This window comes from Pipistrellus hanaki, assembly GCF_964339955.1.
Source record: "Pipistrellus hanaki genome assembly, chromosome: 1".
Classification (NCBI taxonomy): domain Eukaryota; kingdom Metazoa; phylum Chordata; class Mammalia; order Chiroptera; family Vespertilionidae; genus Pipistrellus; species Pipistrellus hanaki.
Genome location: NC_140503.1, coordinates 209,504,363 through 209,518,714, shown reverse-complemented (window position 1 = coordinate 209,518,714; position 14,352 = coordinate 209,504,363). Strand labels below are relative to the sequence as shown.

The 14,352-nt window shown below is 53.3% G+C and overlaps 1 protein-coding gene across 3 annotated transcripts in view; it reads left to right on the top strand.

Moving 5' to 3' along the window:
* Positions 1-14,352, top strand: part of FAM193A (family with sequence similarity 193 member A) — a 91,609-nt gene that overhangs the window by 68,256 nt on the left and 9,001 nt on the right. For all 3 annotated transcript variants that reach the window (XM_084904039.1, XM_084904037.1, XM_084904038.1), the window contains exons 11-14: positions 19-201; positions 5,983-6,231; positions 12,210-12,408; positions 13,254-13,526. In XM_084904039.1, the coding sequence (XP_084760165.1) occupies positions 19-201; positions 5,983-6,231; positions 12,210-12,408; positions 13,254-13,526 (904 nt within the window). The remainder of the gene's footprint in view (positions 1-18; positions 202-5,982; positions 6,232-12,209; positions 12,409-13,253; positions 13,527-14,352) is intronic.

Genomic DNA, 14,352 nt, shown 5'->3' with positions numbered 1-14,352 from the left:
TCCTGTTTGTTTTCCCAGACCCCACAGGGGAGCAGCACCAGTGCCAGCTCTTCAGAAGCTGATGAAGAAGAGGGGGACGGCGGCAGTGGCGGGGAGCCCCCCGCAGCCCCGCAGGAGGCCGCCGTGGCCCTGGAGAACGGGAGTCCTGAGAAGGAGGACAGGAAGGCGGACAGTCCCCCCCCATCTTACCCCGCTCAGCAGGTGTGATTTCATTTCTTCACATTTTCGGTTTTGCCAAAGGTCTCTTTCTCTGTGTCTGTTTTCTCTGAACCTGAGCATTAATAAATACAAAATTAGGTCATTTTGAATAACTTCTGAAAATGAGCACTGGAGAGAATCCAGGCTGCCTTACAAAGTAAATGTCCATCCCTCATAACCTCCATGCAGGCCTTATCTCTTCCTTGAACGTGTAACCAGGAGCCTTGGTTTTACAGCCCCCCTCACCTCCCACCCGCCCCCCCCACCCCCACCCCAGCTAGCTGTAGACGTTTAGATGTCACGAGCTTTTGAATATTAGGTCTAGTAATAATTAATGTCGTTTTCTAATACTTTTTTAAATCGAATTTATTTAAACAATACAACAAAATTTAATCAACAATATAGTTGCCGTTGTTTTCTACTACTTGTGCCCAACGCTCAGGAAGCATTTTAATCCCTCTGTTGTAAAATTCTTGTGATTTTGATGCAAAAAATTCGGTCAATGCATTTTTGAGGCATTCTTCATTATTAAATTTTTTTCCAAGAAGAAAGTTTTGCAAAGAACGAAACAAATGGTAATCGGAAGGGGCAATATCAGGAGAAAATGCAGGTTGAGGGAGAATTTCCCATTCCAACTGGCGCAGTTTTTCAGCAGTGATTCTTGCAATATGCGGTCGTGCGTTATCGTGGTGAAGAATTACGCCCTTCCGATTAATCAGTGCGGGTTCTTTTTCTCTTAAAGCTTGGGCTAACCTTTCCAATTGGGCACTATACACTGCACTTGTAATGGTTTGGTTAGATGGTAAAAGTTCATAATGAAGAATTCCTTTAAAATTCCACCAAACACACAACATCACTTTTTTCGCATGCAAGTCAGGTTTTGGCGTGGGCTGCGGAGCCTCATTTTTGTCCAACCGTTGAGGCCACCTTTTCAAATTAACATACAGCACCCATTGTTCATCTCCGGTAACAATTTGCTCTAAAAACGGCAAACGATTTTGACGAGAGAGGAGCGAACTGCAAATTGTGACTCTTTGATTAGGGTTGTTGTCGGTCAATTCATGAGGAACCCATTTTCCAAACTTTTAGACTTTGCCAAGTGCACGCAATTGATTGGAAATTGTTTTTTGTGAACAATTTAAAGTTGTCGCAAGCTCTTGTTGGGTAATTTGAGGATTTTGCACCAAAAGAGCTTGAAGAGCTTCTTGATCAAAATTGGACACACGGCCTCGACCACTCTTGTCATCTAACGAAAAATTTCCCTCGCGAAATTTCTCAAACCAACGCTGGCATTTTCTGGCGCTAACTGCATCTTGACCAAGAGCACTACAGATGTTTTTTGCAGCCTCACTTGCTTTTCTTCCTAATTGGAACTCGTAAAGCATGCAATGCCGAATATGCTCTTCATCCGCCATCTTCTTAGCCCTAGTTTTGCAACAAAAACCAAACCAAACACAAACTTTTTTAAGCAAAACTTGTTAATTGCACTTCACACGTTCTGTAGATACCACGTGTTTGAAGGTTATGTCAATACAAGTCAACGCCAAGCAAGATTTTAAACGAATGTTTAAAAACGACATTAATTATTACTAGACCCGATAGAAGCAAGGAGAGAGTGTTCTGAAAGGGAACTGGTGGAATGGTAGAGCAGTGAAGGCTGGTCTTCTGAGAGCTTTTTCCCTGGTCAGTAGATGCCTGTTTTTCTGTTACTCCAAGGTGGGGTATTTTATCAAACCAGTATTTTTTTCTTAGTGACTCGGAGCTTTATGGTAGATGTTCAAGCAACTTATAGTGTGTGTGTGTGTGTGTGTGTGTGTGTGTGTGTGTGTGTATGTATATATATATATTTCTTTTTGGAGAGAGAGGAAGGGAGAGGGAGAGAGTGTGAGAAAATTGACCGCCTCCTGCAAGCCCCTCTTGGGGATCAGGCCTGCGCCCCAGGCACGTGCCCTGTCTGGGATGGAACCAGTGGTCCTTGCTGCACAGGACGACACGCAGCCACTGAGCTGTGACCAGGGCTCAGCAGTTCGCTGTTCGTTGTTGTTTATTAACCTTCACCGAGGATATTTTTTCCACTGAGTTTTGGAGAGAGTGGAAAGGAGGGGGAGAGACGGAGAGAGTAACATCGATGTGAGAGAAACACATTGGTTGGTTGCCTCCCACATGGGCCTCAACTGGCGTGGGGGATCAAGCCTGTAATTGGGTGTGTGCCCTTACTGGAATCAAACCTGTGACCCTACAGTCTGAAGGCCGATACTCTATTGAGCCAAACAATTTCTAAAACATATTTATTGTTAAAATATTACATATGTCCCTTTTTTGACTCCTTCTAGGCCACCCCTGTCCCCTCAAGCAATTTGTAGCTGAGAGAACAAAGGAAGGTCAGGATGCATGGCTGGTTAATTCGTTGTGTTAGTGTGAACCTGGCTCAGATGGGACAGGTGGCGGTGAGGAGCTTGCTCCCATCTACTTCCCGTCCACCCGGTCGGGCACCTCCTCACCCTTCTCCACCCTGGTCCGAGTAGGTTTCAGCTTTACTTTTTATATATATATATATATATATATATATATATATATATATATATATATAAATTGATTTTTCATAGAGAGGAAGGGAGAGAGACAGAGAGCTAGAAACGTCGATGAGAGAGAAACATCGACCAGCTGCCTCTTGCACACCCCTTACTGGGAATGTGCCCGCAACCCAGGTACATGCCCTTGACCGGAATCGAACCCAGGACCTTTCAGTCGGCAGACCGACGCTCTACCCCTGAGACAAACCGGGTTCGGCTCAGCTTTACTTCTTATTGTCTTCCTCGTGTTTACAGATGCAAATATAAGTGTGTGTTCTCCCGTGCTCCTGTAAAAAGGCCAACTTGGACACATACTCGTTCTGCTCGGGCTCAGCAGTGCGTCCTGACTGACGCTGTGCCGTACGGAGGTTCGTCCTCACGCTCCGTCCCGCTGCTGGCCTGTGTGCCCGTGGACACAGCACAGTCGTGCCTTTTGTTTCTTTAGTTCCCTCCTCGTGGCACTGCATGTGCCTCCCCTTTTCCCATTACAAGCTCTTTATGGCCTAGCTGGTGTGGCTCAGTGGATGGAGCGTCAGCCTGCGAAATGAAAGGTCCCAGATTCAATCCCATTCAGGGCACAGGCCCCGGTTGTGGGCTAGATCCCCAGTGGGAGACTTGCAGGAGGCAGCTGATCAATGATTCTCTCTCATCATGGATGTTTCTATCTCTCTCCCTCTTCCTTCCTCTCTGAAATCAATAAAAGTATATATTTTAAAAAACCACAGATGATTATTCCACTTCCAAGTAGTAGAAAGTATACTTGTACAATGTTTAAACAAAAATAAACTACTCATGAGCAGCCTGGTACATCTGACATGTTATACATAAGCAGGTACCCCCCTGGGGTCGGTCAGCAGCAGTGGGCTTGACTGGTTCAGAGGGCGGTGGCACCCCCAGCCCCTAGGAGAGGGTGAGTCACACTTTGGAGTCTTGCCAGTGTGTCAGATAAATGAGAGCCCTGGAGGTTTCAGTTGTCCTTTCATTTTTTATGGGCAGACTTGAGCAGTCTTTCATATATTCATTTTCTACCTTATTGTGTGATATGCAAATACGTTCTCCGGGTCTGTGGCGTGTCTGTTTTTACTTTTATTTTTAAATGTCTTTATTTCAGAGAGGGGAAGGTAGAGGAAGAGAGAGATAGAATCATTGATCAGCTGCCTCCTGCACTCTCTCTACTGGGGATGGAGCCTGCAGCCCTGGCCTGAGCCCTGACCTGGAATCCAACTGCAATTTCTGGATTCAAGAGGTCAATGCTCAGCCACTAGCCACATGGCCAGGCTGTTAGTTTTTAGGGTCTTGTTTGCAAAGCAAAAGTTGGTCATTTTTTTTTTTTTTTTTAAATATATTTTATTGATTTTGTACAGAGAGGAAAGGAGAGATATAGAGAGTTAGAAACATCGATGAGAGAGAGTCATCGATCAGCTGCCTTTTGCACACCCCGTACTGGGGATATGCCCGCAACCAAGGTACATGCCCTTGACCGGAATCGAACCCGGGACCCTTCAGTCCCCAAGCCGACGCTCTATCCATTAAGCCAAACCGGTCTTGGCAAAAGTTGGTCATTTTGATGCATCCAGTGTGTCAGGGTTTTCTTTGTGAGAGGAACATGCTTCTGATGTCGCATCCCAGAGCCTGCCTGATATAAAACTGTTCTTCTGGACTGTTTGTGGGAAGTGAGTGGCCGTAGGTCAGGGTTCCGTGTGTGCTCTGTTCCCGAGCTGTGTCCTTGCACCACGGCGCGTCTGACTGCTGCTGCCGTGGGGAGGGTCTGCCCTCAGCCGTAGGCCTTCAGCATTGTTTAGGCTGCGCAGCCCTTCCCCTTTCCATTTCCGTTTCCGTTTTAGGGTCCACCTGTTAACTTCCACAAAAACTGATCTGGGTTTTAATAGAGTGCTTTGAGTTCCTGAATATTCTTGGTTTCCCTGATAGAATTCACCAGCACAATCTTCTGGGCCTAGTCTTTTTTTTTTTTTTTTTTTTTTTTAATGTAATTTTACTGATTTCAGAGAAGGGAGAGGAAGAGAGAGATAGAATCATCATTGATGAGAGAATCATTTATCGGCTGCCTCCTGCACACCCCCTACTGGAGCCCGAGCCTGCAATCGGACATGTGCCCTTGATGGGAATCGAACCGGGCCACACTCTGTCACTGAACCAAACCAGCTAGGCCTGGGCCTACCTTTTATTTGTGGGATGATATAGGTCAATTTGGGGGAAATACAGCCTTAACCACAAGGAGCCTGTCAGTCTGTGAACATGCTGTATATTTCTACTTATTGAAGTCACCTTTAATTTCTCTCTCTCAAAAATTTATAGTCTTGAGGCTTGAACATACTTTTAAAATTTATTCGTAGGTTCACGTGTTTTTTGATTCTATGGTAAATGATATCTCTTAATTTCAATTTTCTATTGATTGTTTGCAATCTATAGGAATACAGCTGATGTTTATGTCTTGATCCTGTTTTTTCAGCTATGCTTTGCTCATTCTTTCAGTTGGGACTTGCATTTTTATCCTGTCCATCTCTCGGATCCTTTTCTTTGGAATGCTTCATTTATATTTAATTATTGGTGATACTTACACCTGCCTTTTGCTGTTTTTTCTGTGTCGTGTTTTCCCTTCTTCTGTTTTCCCTTTACTGCCTTTTTTTGCATTAAACAAATGTCACGTGCCTTTTACTTCTGCTGTTGGTTCTGGTTATGTGTTTCCTTTGTTCGGGGTGTGGCCGAGCCCGGCCAGAGGCAGCTCCCGCGGTGATCCCCTCACGACCCGGCTTCACAGGAGCACACGCTTCTCGGTTTGTCTTCCCCCTGGTCGGGTTCCAGAACCTGGAACCGCTCACTCAGTTTGGCCGCTCGCTCTGCCTTCTCGGAGTCTGTCCCTTGTGCACACAGAGATCATGCCTCCGGCGTGGGAGCCAGCGGAGCCGCTCCCTGCGTGGGCCCTGTGGCTCCCTCCGCCACTCGGCCATCTTCAGCAGTCCTCTCGTCTCTGTCAGCCAGGAAGCAGGCCCCCGCGGGGCGTGGGCCGAGCACCCCTCTCTCTAGGTTCCTGCAGTCCTGGGCTCTTGGGCCCCTCATTATAGGCCCTGGCCCACGGGGTGTCGGAAGAGCTGCTCCCTGCGGGTGGCTGTGTCACTGCTCAGCACAAGGCGGTGGCCCTGCCTGCTTCCGCCCCCTGGCCTCTGAGTGAGCAGGGCTCTTCTCCCCACAGGCTGAGCAAGCTGCCGACTGTGAGTGCCACGTGTGCAAGCAGGAGGCGTCTGGGCTGCCGCTGTCGGCGATGACGGCCGGGGCCTTTCCGTCCAGCCAGCAGTTCCTGACCCCGGAGAGGCCCGCACACCCCGCCCTGCATCTGTACCCCCACATCCATGGGCACGTGCCCCTGCACACCGTCCCACACCTGCCTCGCCCTCTGATCCACCCCACCTTGTACGCAGCGCCCCCCTTCACACACAGTAAGGTAAGTTGGGCAGAAAGGCCTGACAGACAGAAATCCAGATTGGCAGTTCGTAAAGGACAGCGTCCGCTCTAGACAGGAAATCCGCCTCCCGGAGCCTTAACCTGGCGGGTATAGAACCAGCTATGAGAGTGGTGGTTTACCCGTCCCTTCAGCACGCACTAGGATGGAGCTTTTCCGGGGACGGTTATGCGTGGGGCAGTCCTGGCTTCTGGGCCTGGCTCTTAGTGTGCTGGCAGCGTGCGTCCTTCCCCGCTGGCTCTCCGCACACACACAGGCGGTGGGAACAACGGGCTGAGAGAAACCCGAGCGCCAGGCACTGGGGCATCCTTGCCAGGCGGGATGGAGAGGCAGCTGGAGGGCAGACGGGGGCCTCCAGGAGCAGGCTGGGCTGGACTGCTCAGGCAGCAGTGGGTCCAGAAACAGCTATTGCTGCTGCCGCCCTGAGCACACGTTCATTTGGAATGTCTGAGACGCTGCAGGGAGACTTCGGGTTGGATTCATTTTGGGGGCCTCAGGAGTAGCCTTGTCTCTAGCCTACCTTTGCTGACCCTTACGTACATGCTCTGTGTTATTTTTATCAGTTATTGTGGTTCAAGGTTGGTTCGAATCAATCAAAAATAGAATTTTCCCTAAACTCTCCTGATTTATTAATTTAAAACAACGATTCTCACCTGGGGTCAAAGGGAGGTGATGGCGTGGAGGGCTCTTCGCCTGTCCTCGTTTCCTTCCCCCAGGGGCGGCGCTGGCAGGGGTGGCCGGGAGTGGGCTGTGCTGTCGGGTGCTGGGCAGGGGCACACATCGGGGCCTCAGACCGCCTCTGTAGGGTCAAATGGAACCCTTTTATCATGTTCTGTTACAGTGAGCACCAGGGAGCTATCCCCACGTTTATGCTTCAATTGTGTTGGGGTGAATAGTGCTCGTTTTGAACTTTTAACAATGCCTTGTTATAGAACGTTCAGGTAGCATTTTCGGGTAGAGACCGCAGGCCCTGGAGTAACATTGTTTTGGGAAAGCACCGTTCATTACAACGTCAGTGAGACGCTGTAGGAGCCTAACTGTTTATATCCATTACTGTGGGGCAAACTGGGTTCTTGTACATCGTTCTGTTTAAAGTCACAGAACTTGGCGGCATCGCTTCCTGAGGCCTTGCTGTGACCAAAGCCAGGCTGTGTTCGGCCAGCCCAGTGTGCAGCCTCTACCCGTGGGTGCACCCTGCCTTACCGGAAGAGAGTTCTGTTTCCGGGGTTCGGGGAGAAGGGTTTAGAATGTTCTCTTATAAACTCTCTTGTTGGCAGAAGCTGTACCAGAGTTAGTTCCTGAAACCTTCAAGTTCAGTTGTGGGATTGATTATTCCCAAAGTGTATTGGCCTCCAGGTAGAGGCTTTTTTATTTATTTACTTTTTTTATGTCAGAGAGGAAGAGAGAGGGAGAGAGATAGAAACATCAGTGATGAGAGAGAATCATTGATCAGCTGCCTCCTGCATGCCACACACTGGGGATCAAGCCCACAAGCCGGGGATTGAACTGTGACCTCCTGGTTCATAGGTCAACGCTCAATCACTGAGCCACGCCAGCCGGGCCTGTGGGCTTTTCTCAGATGTTGTAGGCAGTGTACAGAGGATAAGGGAGAAAATAGTAACATTTGGAGAGCTTATCTGCGTCTGAAATCTAGTTCTTTGGCACCTGGTAGACTTCACTCCAGCCGACGGATGCGAAAGACTCAAGGTGATAAAGGCGAATCGGAGGAAAGCAGTTGAACTTTATCTCAGCCACCGTGCTGTTGGCATCAACACTGTTTACTGATATGTTTAAAGTGCATTAGCTGGATGTCTTTTTTATTTGGAAAAATGAGGTGCATTTGGAAAAATACTTCATTTTTACCTGCTATAAAAATGTGTGTTTTGTTCAACAAACTTGCCTGTCTCTAGCAGGTATTCCAGAGAAGTTCGTATTATTCGGGTTGGGTTGACTCAGGTGACTGCTGTGGCTACCTCTGTCCTAACGCAGCAGGTGTGCACGGCCCGGAGAGCTGGTGAGGCCGTGGGAGCCCAGGCGGCTGCATTAGGGCACCCTCTCGGCTCCATCGGCGCGGGCTGAGGCGGGCGCGGTGCCTCCCACGGTCCTGGAGAGGCCATGGCGCTGCGCGTGGGCAGCCTGGGCTCAGGCACGCGGACCCGCTTCCCTTTCTGCCTTCTCAGGCCTCGGGGATTTCTGCTTTGCAACGGAAGTGTCGCTTTTAAGGCTTGATATCATTGTTGGAGCAACTCATGCTTGGGCCATGGTGGGTGAATCTTTAGTAAGGAATATGTTTGGGACGAGTATTATGAAAATGTAACTTACTTGAAATTAGAAAAACTGGAAGACTATTTCTATTTTCAGGTGTCTTCGTATCAATGATACATTTGATTTATATGTTGAGGTGTAAGTTATTTGAAAGTTAAAGGTAGTTACAGGAGAAAATACGGTAATGAAATGCTAGAAAAGCAGTCACAACGGCGACAGGATAGTTCCAAATATTGGGGGGTTTCCCAGCGACCTTCCTGCTTGAGTCCCGTGGTGCTCTGAGAACAGACGTCGTCTCTGTCGATTGTTTCCCACGTGGCAGGGTGTGCTTTAAGGTCCAGGGTGTGGTCGAACGAGGTGAATGTTCCACGTGAGCGTGAGAAGCACGTGCGGCCTGCTGCCGTCGGGTGACGCGGTCTGTGGCTGTCAGTGAGCGCCTGAGGGGGGTGCCCCTGGTTCAGCTCTGTCCCCCTGGCCCGTCTGCTGGCGCTGTCCCCCTGGCGGGCGGGCTGGCGTCTCCGGCCATCCCGCAGGATCCTCTCCATGTCTGTCCTGTGCTTGGACGCTCCGTGGCTAGGAGCCTGGTGTGCAGGGTGGTCGCACATGCTTTCAGGAGGTAGCTTCTTGACATTCCCCTGCTCTGCCGTCTGCTGTGCTGACGTGACCGTAGCTTCTCCCGCTTCTGATTCGTGTGAGGACAGGATTCGCCCATCCCTTTACTTTAGACTGAGAGGGTCTTTGAACTCACAAAGGGTTTCTTATGAGCACACATATACCTTTGGGTCTTGCTTCTTATGTTATCTGATCACCTCTGTCCTTACATTGGTATAATTAAACCATTTAAAGTGATTTTTTAATATATATATTTTTTTAAAGTTTTTTTTTTTTGATTCTGAAATCAATTAAAATGCCCAACCAGCTGAGTCACACTGGGCAGGGCTGAGTGTGTTTGGAGTAAGAGCAGCCATGTTCACACAGTTGTCTAACGTTAGTGTCTGTGCTACCAAAGCTGGCTGTCACAGTTCCTACTTGGTACCTGGAGCTTCTAGCCACAGTGTCCGGTCGGTCGGTCGGTGTCTCGTGCGACAGCATGCATGCAGACCAGCCTGCCGCTGCCCCTCGTGGGCTCCCTGTGGAGGGACCTGGCCTCCTGTTCTCAGTGGGTTTGCTCAGAGGAGGGCGTGAAACGCATGAGGAGCGTCAGGTGCGCTCCCACCTACCATACCGTCTCAGGCCGGGCCCCTGCTTCTCCGGGCTGAGCTCTGCTCTGCGTTCCTTACGTCCCGGATGAGGCAGGCCCTGTCTCCTGCGCAGAGAATAGAACCAGTTTGCTCTGGTCCTAGTCTCAGGAGAAGACAGGAACACGCTCAGCCTTCCCGTCCATGCTGTGCTGTGCCGCAGTCGGAGTTGTAGGTGCCCAGCAGGAAGTCGTCGTGAGAGGGAGATTAGCTGGGAGCCCGCGGGGTGGTTTTGCAGAGGAGCTGAGGCTGGGGGAGGGTTTGGAGGGTGAGCGAGAGTTCTCTGGACCCGTGTGGTTGTGGTGAAACCAGGGCACGCCCGTGTCTGGGGTGCATGGGAAGAAACTGTGGGACCCCGGAGGTGCTTCCGTTGTGCCAATTTACCGGCTGGACTAGCGAGGCAGCCGCCTCTCAGAGCACACGTGGCTGGAGAGGCCGCTGCGTTCTGCCCCTGAGCAGCGTGTCCCAGGTTCAGCACCTGCCAGCCAGTGACTTCCCATCCGTGCTGCTCAGCTCAGCAGCTCGTGGTGCGCCTCTCGGCTGTGGACATCCGGTCTTGTTCTCTCTGCTCGGGGTCCTCTGCAGGGCAGCAGCTCAGCTCCCACTGTGGCCGTGGGTGGCCACTGCAGACTTTTCTCCTCGCTCCCAAGCCTCGAGTCTCATTCTGGTTCACCTGCATCTTTGCCTCCCTGCACCCGGTCAGGCCAGGAGGGCACAAACCACCCCCATGGAGTGACAGCTGGGAGGGCAGCAGAGCCCAAGCGGGGTAGTCTGTGTGGAGACCACAGTGTCAGGGGGAAACGGTCCACATACACAGCTCCGAAAGGTCACTGTGGGCCAGCAGCGTGCTGAGCACTGGCCGTGCACTGTCTGAGTCTGTCCCTCCGCAGTCCCCCGAGGGAGGTGCATGCAGGTTACCTAGGAGAAAACAAAAGCACAGAGAGATGCAGTGGTTTGCCCAAGGTCACACAGCTAGTAACAGGGCCAGCTGGCCTCTGAACCCTGGGGACCGCAGCCTGAAGGCTGAGACCAGGACTAGAGTTCACACCCAGCTGCGTCCCTGACACTCGCCAGGAAGGGGCCAGATGTCCAGTCCCGGCTGTCCCGACACCGCACCTTCCTCTGTCATCCGCATCTTTGTGGCGGCCCTTGGCCATCTCTCACCCTTTCCTCGGGCTTACTCGCCCACCTGCCCAGTGGGTCTTCCTCATAACCCGCCCAGGTCCTCCCCTGCTGCTTACACCCTCTCCAGCTCCTAGGCCCCTCAGCCCAGAAGTCATAGTTATTTCCCCTGTGCCTCTCCCCTCCATCCCTCCGTTCCCCCTTCCTCTCTCCCCAGCCAGGCTCCCAGGTTCTGCCAAACCATCAGCTGCCCTTGGGAATCCTTCAAACCCCCCGCACTGTGCTCATGTGTGTCCCAGAGGGGCTCCCAAGCGTGCTTCCCAAGGGCGGGCTGTGGCTTTGGGGGCGGCCTGGACTAGGGCTGCTGGGGACAGCTGAGGGCCCGGCCTTGGCAAGGAACCGGCGGCCGCTCCCCCATGAAGCTGGCAGATCGGAGGGAGGGCAGACGTTGAACCCGTGGGCACAGGTCAGTCTTGAGTGCTGAGAGGGAACACGGGCTTCATTGTGTTTAGCAGAGGGCCCTGCCTCAGTCTTGGCATAGGTGGTGAGGCCAGAGAGGGCTTCTCTGAGGAGGAACACTGAGACCCAAAGAGTGACTTGTCAGGCAGTGAGCCTGAGAGCTGAAGGCGTTCTAGAGCATGGACACGGCATGAGTGACGGTCCGGGTCCAGGAGGAGCTGGGAGTTTGAGGACCAGAAGGCCAGCGTGTCCAGGGGCCAGTGAGCTGGAAGGACAGCTGGACCACGGCTACAATGGTGACCTCATCGTAAGAGCAGTGGACGCCACTGGCCAGCTGAAGCCAGGGCGTCAGCGCTCTCATTGCATCCAGAAAGCTCCCTGGAGGAGGCGAGGCTGCTGAGCGAGGCGGCTGGGGCGCCTGCTCCTCCGGGGACAGGCCTGCCCGCAGGGCCTGGGGTCCAAGCAGCACAGAGCGGTGGCTCTGCAGAGTGCCGCCTGTGCCCACGGGAGAACACAGTTGAGGGGGTCAGTGATTCCAGAGCTGACTCTTAGCAGGACAATCAGTGTCAGGTGGGATCGGCCGGGAGCAGGGCTGACGCCAGCGCCCACCTTCCCGTGTGGCGAGGGCAGTGTAACTGCTGCGCGCTCCCAGGCTGCTGCGCGTGTTTCCTGAGGCACCGGTTGCTCTCAGATCCCCCCTGGCTTCAGTGTAACCTGTGCTGCAGACTCGCCAGCAGCTCTGAGGCGTGTCCGCCAGGGCAGCCGTCCCGGCAAGTGCGTCCCCAAGGCTCCCCTCCGTGACTCGTCTGCCTTAGCCTGACTGCCTGGGTACGCAGGTATGAATGTCGATATGTGATTAGAACTTTTTTCTTGTAGGCTTTACCGCCAGCACCTGTTCAGAATCACACAAATAAGCATCAGGTATTCAATGCATCTCTTCAAGACCATATTTACCCGAGCTGTTTTGGGACTACTCCAGAGTGGAATAGTTCTAAGTTTATAAGTCTGTGGGGATCAGAAGTGATGAATGATAAGAGCTGGAGTCCTGGCACTTTCTTGCCAGATACAATTTCTGGTAAGGAACCTGTTAAAACTTTATTCAAGTTTTCAAGTGATCGAGCTGAGTGGATGGCCATCTGGCTGTGTTCTCCCATGGGAGCCCCGCGGGTGGGCCCGCCATGCTGCCCCTCCCTCTGCGTCCCCTCCCTCCACGTTGGTCACAGCCGCGGCCCCCAGCGTGGCTGACGCCCAGCTCCGCTGCCCAGTGCTGCTGAGCGTCTGTCTCCAGGGCTCGGGTTCGGCCCCCGGTTCTCGAGCAGGAGTGGCAACCAGACACGGCCCAGTGCACGGGGTGGGCGGCAGTGCCACAGCCCACTCAAGTGTTGTCACTTCCTTCCTTTTCTCCTTCTCTGTCTGACCCTTCATGGGATGTGTCCCTCCAACCAGCTCCGCCCTCCCAGCCGGATGCCTGAGGGGCTGCCACTTACACCTCATCTCTGTCTTCGTGTGGTTAGAGCCCCTGGCAGCCCCACACCCAGCCCCTGCATGTGCTCAGGCAGCAAGCTAGACTGGCCACCTGTCTGGTCTGTGCCTGGAAAGGGTTTCTAGCTGTGTGACCTTGGGCAAGTTGCTTAGCCTCTCTGAGCCTCAGTTCTTCATCTTTAGGATGGGAATAGTACTGCTGAGCTCAGAAGGCAGTTTTAAGACAAAAAAGAAATAACTGTGGAAAGCACCTAGCGCAGGGGTGGACACATCGCGGTGCGCAGGGAATTCCGTTTTCCATAAACGCTAGATGACCAGGGTCACCCCAGGGGAGCGCTCCCTGCGAGCAGCCCCGTGTGGAGAGTGTGTCTGCGAGTTCTCGTGAGCCTTAGCTGACTGCTTTTCTCCGGAAGCCTAATCCTCCCTTTTGTCTCTTAGGGCCGAGTGATATCTTAGGGCCGACGTTCTCAGAAACCAGGCCCGACACCCTCCCGCCTCCGACCAGCAGCTCGCCCACCGGCCTGGACTGCAAGGACAAGAGGAGCGCGGCCAGGAAGAAGTGCCTGTACAGCTTCCAGGACGCCTTCATGGAGGCCAACAAGGTGGTGATGGCCACCTCCTCGGCCACCTCCTCCGTGTCCTGCACGGCCACCACGGTGCAGTCCAGCAACAGCCAGTTCAAAGTGTCGTCCAAGAGGCCCCCTTCCTTAGGTAAGGCTGCTGCGGCGGGGCTGGCCCGAGAGAATCCCACTGTCACGTCCTCTTGGGCTCGCCCATGGGTCCTGCCTCTCACCTCTGCCTCCTGCTGTGAGCCAGCCGTCTGAAAGCCGAACCTCGTGGACAGGGTGCCTGTGGCTTCACTGTTGTGCGGGTGGTGTGCTGTCACACTCGGACCCGAGCCCACAGGAGAGCAGGAAGCCATCGGACAGGGGCAGGTGGCGGGGCACAGGAGCTGGCTCAGGGCCTCGCTGGCCAGAGGGGGGCTGTGCACAGCCAGAGGGGGAGCGGCTCCCGGCGAAGGGAGGAGTCCTGGCGCTCCGGAGGGACTGGGTGGGGCTGCTGCTGCCTGGGGCGGGAGGATCATGGTCGCTATGTGAGCAAGAGCGAGGGAAGCGGGCAGCCGGGTGACGGCCCTCCGTGGTGGTGAGAGCCTTGGCGGTCCGTGTGGGGAACACGGTGCCCCCCACTGGGAGCAGCTCCCCTGGGTGCTTGGCAGCCACCCTGCACACCTGCCGGGGGTAGCCTCACCACCTCAGAGCAGCTGACAGGTGCTTCCTGGGCGGTCAGAGAGGAGGGTGCAGCATGACCTTGGCGGGATGCATGCCCAGGGCATGTCAGCTCAGTCTGACCGAGGCCGCCGCTGCCGCTGCTGACACTGCTCTGCTCAGAGGAGGTCGGTGCTGTGAAAGCAGGCGGGGTGGAGGGACCTGTGGGAAAGGACGGGGGGGGTGGAGGGAGGGGGGAGTGTCCAGGATCCAGAACGTCCTTCCTGGTGGGTGTGCGGTGTGATGTGCTGTGTGGTCACAGGTCAGTGACG